Below are 5,234 nucleotides of genomic sequence, written 5' to 3'. Positions count from 1 at the left end.
CTGACCTTGGGATGAATTTGCTGGGATGTCCACTCCTGGGAAGATTGGCAACTGTCTTGAATGTTTTCCACTTTTGAATAATCTTTCTCACTGTAGAATGATGGACTTTAAATTGTTTGGAAATGGCCTTATAACCCTTCCCAGATTGATGGGCAGCAACAATTGCTGTTCTAAGATCATTGCTGATGTTTTTCCTCCTTGGCATTGTGTTAACACACACCTGAATGCTCCAGACCAGCAAACTGCTAAAATTTCGGCTTTTATAGAGGTGGTCACACTTGCTGATGATCAATTAATCAAGGCCATTTCATTAGCAGCACCTGCCTGCTACTTAGCATCTTAATTCCTATGGAAGCAGTAAGGGTGTACTTAGTTTTTCACACACAGCTTCTCCATTTTGGCTTTATTTTTGTTAAATAAATCATGACACGGTGTAATATGTCATGTGCTGTTGTTCATCTGAGGTTGTATTTACCTAATTTTAAGATCTGCTAAGAAACAAATGATTGTTATAATGTCCTGATATGTAAAACCATAGAATTCAAAGAGGGCGTACTTTCTTTTTCACACAACTGTATGTTATATGACACCTTACACCATTCTGAAGAAAATATTCTTTATTAATTTAAAACATAATTATCCCAATAAATAGCCATCAATAAACAGATAACACTCCTTATTGTTTCTGTACAGGGATATTTACAAACAGGATTTATCTGTCTGTGACATGAAAAGATTTAAGGCAAAGATCATGAATTAAACAAACAACCCATGTGTAGAGTCATATCAAGCCAGAGAAAGTCCAGTTCTAATAAACAAAAACCTTAGATTCCTGCCAGCTTCCCAATTAACCCCTTTACTTATAGCTTTACTTAAGGACTTGTGTGGTTGAGTAAAGAGTAGTTTATTCAAAGGGCATTATTCTATAAAGTCCAAAGTGGCCATCTGGCTTTTTTTGGTCTAAATTCCGCATTGAAGTCAATTGGGATTTTCGTTGGAAAACAGCCCAAACAGTCACTTTCTACTATGTAGAATTATCCCCGAAGTCTGTGGGAAAGAACATTGAGAGTTCTATGTTTCAAATCACAGAGGCATTTTCTTCTTGGGTCTCCTAAGATCAATATATCTTTAGGTATTTTGCCCCTATTTTATCCAACGTGCATCAGCTAATCAATGATTAGGTTGGGAGGAATTGAGTGATGCACATACACTATCTTAATTGGATGTTCAGTTCATCAATAAAAGAGATAACTTAAATCTTTCTGTCTGATGATCTGCAAGTAACTTATTTCACACATTTCCTAAATATGACAAATTATGGAGAAGTATGTAGGGCAGGAAAGCCCACTGTTAATTACCTTGAAACACAAAACATATATTCCTTTTACGCAATTGAACTTGGTTTGCTTTATTTTTCCCAGGTGGGGGTCAAAGTGGAATCTTCTGAGCAGAGAGCTGTATCGGCTAATATCTTACTCAAAGCATTCAGACAACAGGAGATGTTGATATGCTGTTAACACATTGTGTATAAATATTGACAAAATAAGTAAATCAGATTTATTCATATTGTAGGTACTTTTATCAGAAGGAATTGGTAATCGTTCCTATTGCATAAAAAAAAATATATATATATATATATCTCCCATAATCCCTTGCTCCAGTGGAAGTGCTGTGTGCTGGGTGATAATGGTGAAAGGCGGGTTTGCAGACCTGTCTAAGACATGCAGATGAGCATACAGTAATATTTCCATTTGCTATACTGTATATATATATATATATATATATATATATATATGCCACATTTAAGTTTTTATAATGTGGGATGGTGAAATCCCGTATGAAAGCTTGACGTCATAATGATATGCAATGCTTCGAGCTGAATTGTAACTCCTGCGTGACCACTATATTCTTTGTTTTTTTTTATCTCTGCTCTTGGCCGAGCGGAGAAAGACGCGCACTGACCTAACAAGTAGCGGTAGTTAGAAACAGTAATGCTTATAGGCGTGGGGATCATGGTACAGTATTATGAGATGACCAAGCAGTGTCCTAACTTTATTAATTTAATAATTTAGTAAGGCGACATATCGGAAAAGGGAACCATTACATTCAAGTAGAAATCTATTACGTGTTTATGACTGATTTAATTACAGTAATTTTAAGTTCAGGCATTTCACATCAATGCACAAATATGGGACAATTATACGTCCCAACAGACCTTTCCAGGACAACGGGACAAGTCAATTAGATAAGGAACAATTCTGTATATATGGGACGTCTGGCAACAGGCACATTGCTTGCAATTTCTCCAATTTCACCAGAATTGTGCTACTTTAAGCAAAAATGGCAAGGACCTAATGTGTCTCAAATTTTTTGGAGGAACAAGTTTGAACTTTGATGAAAACGTTCCTAAAAATGTCATGATAAAAGGGCCCATTTTGCTGGGCTCCCAAATTTCAGCAAAATGTTTTCGCATCTCTGATATATATCACAGGTTGAAGGGAGTGGATTTGGAGCGGTCAGTGCCCTGCTTTTCTGACCAGATGCAGACTAGATGCTGCTGCAAATAACTTTAGAAACAAGCCTAGATTATATCCCTCCCCCGCCACTCTGCTTCCTTTCCAGATGTAGTGCAAAGATTGATAGATCCCTTTCACTATTAGTCAAGACAACAGCAGGGCAAAACGGTTATTGAACATGCTAGAAAACCAAAGGAAAGTTCTGTTTCCTGGTTAGACCATGAGTGTACAGTCAAAGATTAGACTTTCTGAGCCATAAACTCTCTGTGTGTACGTGGGCTTAAATTCTTACACTTAGGGAAATAAAATAAACACACATCAAAATAAGCTTTACTCAGAACAATGCCTCATAGCATTTAGATTTTGTTCCCTTGCAACCAATTGGTTGTGATTAGGGGACATTTTTGGAAGGAAGTTCAGGCACTGATATGTCAGTCATTTAATCTCTTTGCTGAGCTACACATTGCTCAGTGCTTTCTATACTTGTTACTCCATGAGCTTCGATTTATATTAGCAAGAAGTCTATGCAATATGGTTACTACACCCAGTCTGATCTAGTGTTACTTGGTCACAAAAGATTTGCTACTGTACTTCAGAAGATCAGGGGGCTGGTGGTTTAAAGTGGTATGTAAATTCTGAACTGAAATGTCTGCAGATCCCACCCTCATTAGTGGCAAAACTGTCCAAACCACAGAATGTCATGTAGAGGTTCCCCTAGTGTTCACAGCTGGTAAAGGTGCTGATTTCCTGGGTGGAACAAGAGCGGGGCTCGTTCGGTGATCATTTAAGTCCGTGCTGGGTTTCACGATGTCTCCTCAGATCCACCTTCCTCTGAAAGCCTTTCCCACAGAGGTCACAGCCAAAAGGCTTAAAGCCGGTGTGTTTGCGGCTGTGAGTGATTAGGTTGGAGCTCTGGCTGAAAGCTTTCCCGCACACTTGGCATTTGTGTGGTTTTTCTCCTAAGGGAAAAAGAGTCAAGTAGAAGTTAATATATAATAAAAACCTTCTTCCCCTGTGGTACACAGTATCGTGACACGGTTTGGATCACATAAGCATTAAATACATTATTTTGTTTCTTTGTTTTTTTGTTTGTTGATGGATTATATGAGCCCACTGAAACTTTGAACTGGGGATTGTCATTTCAGTAGAAGCCCAGAAGTAAATATAATGTGATAAAGAAAATATAGGATCTTCTAACTCAACAAAGCACAATTAGTAACACATTGATTCAGTACTGAATGTAAAATCAGACCAAGTTCTTGAAATATTTGTTTTTGGGTTGTGTATTTAGGCTCAGTAGAAGCTGATATCCACTAAATGTAAATATATATGTAGCCCCGGTGCCCTGCGGCTCCCAGAGACCCCCCATCTTGCGCGCCGAGCGGGCGCGGGTGCCGCCGGGGGCAGCGAGGGACCCGCCGGCACACAGCAAAGGTGGGGGCCGGAGCAGGGAGAGATCCGAGCTTCAGGAGGTGCACTGGCTAGCGGGGGCCGCCATTGTGGTTGCGCGCGCATGCGCCGTGATCGCGCATGTGCGCATGAGGCTAGGGAGTTGCAGCGGCCATTAGACAGTCACGCATGCACAGTAGAATCGCGCACGCGGCCCCAATATAGGAATAGCCTCCACAGGACTACAATTACCAGGAGGCTAAGGGTGGAAGGCATCAGGTGTCTCAGAGTGGCCAATAGGGCTGAAGGATTGCCCTGCAGGGAGAATGGATACATTTCACGGAGTTTTGAGGAGAGAGTCAGTCAGCGCCAGGAGAAGCTAGGGGAAGGAGGTAGGGTGCAGGAGTCAGTGACTCCCTGCACTAGGCCAGCAGCCCCAGATAGCCCTGAGCCACCAGTAGTGTGAGTTGTGTCAGGGACAGGCCCCAGGTTAGGGACCCTGCCCCTTACTATACAGAGCCAGTTAGGGACCCAGCGGACACTGCGCGTCCATCCAGAGGTTTGGGCTCAGATCTTCGCTGTCGCTACAGCAGCCATCCGGGTGGGATTATTGAAAAAGCGAAGGAACCTATAGTAATTTCATTGTAGATTTGATGTAGGAAATGTAACTTGACCAAGTTGTACTTTTTCTTTCATGTCTAAAGCACTGATTTAATTTTTTTATATTTATATATATTACCATTATTTTGCTCAAATGACAATTGCTGGGCTAATATTTAGACTAAGAAATTGACAATTCCAAAGTGTGGGTGTTTCAGGTGAGGAGAATCCTGCATCCAACACAACATAGACAAAGAATTTCTTCACAGTGCAGGTCTCCTCTAGGACAGAGATACACAGTGCAGGTCTCCTCTAGGACAGAGATACACAGTGCAGGTCTCCTCTAGGACAGAGATACACAGTGCAGGTCTCCTCTAGGACAGAGATACACAGTGCAGGTCTCCTCTAGGACAGAGATACACAGTGCAGGTCTCCTCTAGGACAGAGATACACAGTGCAGGTCTCCTCTAGGACAGAGATACACAGGGCAGGTCTCCTCTAGGACAGAGATACACAGGGCAGGTCTCCTCTAGGACAGAGGTACACAGTGCAGGTCTCCTCTAGGACAGAGATACACAGTGCAGGTCTCCTCTAGGACAGAGATACACAGTACAGGTCTCCTCTAGGACAGAGATACACAGGAGAGCTCTACTCACACGTTCATAATGAAGTTCACAATTTAATGTGACAGCCAAGAACACTAGAAAAACAATGTTTCAGGTCCCATAT

The 5,234-nt window shown here is 41.4% G+C and overlaps 1 protein-coding gene across 3 annotated transcripts in view; it reads right to left on the bottom strand.

The window, feature by feature from the left end:
* Positions 1-1,877: 1,877 nt before the first annotated feature.
* The window catches only part of GFI1 (growth factor independent 1 transcriptional repressor), a 22,336-nt gene continuing 18,979 nt past the window's right edge, over positions 1,878-5,234 (bottom strand). For all 3 annotated transcript variants that reach the window (XM_075615536.1, XM_075615535.1, XM_075615537.1), the window contains one exon: positions 1,878-3,475. In XM_075615536.1, the coding sequence (XP_075471651.1) occupies positions 3,297-3,475 (179 nt within the window). In that variant the 3' untranslated portion in view covers positions 1,878-3,296. The remainder of the gene's footprint in view (positions 3,476-5,234) is intronic.

Source organism: Ascaphus truei, chromosome 10 (assembly GCF_040206685.1).
Source record: "Ascaphus truei isolate aAscTru1 chromosome 10, aAscTru1.hap1, whole genome shotgun sequence".
Classification (NCBI taxonomy): Eukaryota; Metazoa; Chordata; class Amphibia; order Anura; family Ascaphidae; genus Ascaphus; species Ascaphus truei.
The sequence above is the reverse complement of the archived record's forward strand: the minus strand, read 5'-3'. Positions and strand labels throughout refer to the sequence as shown.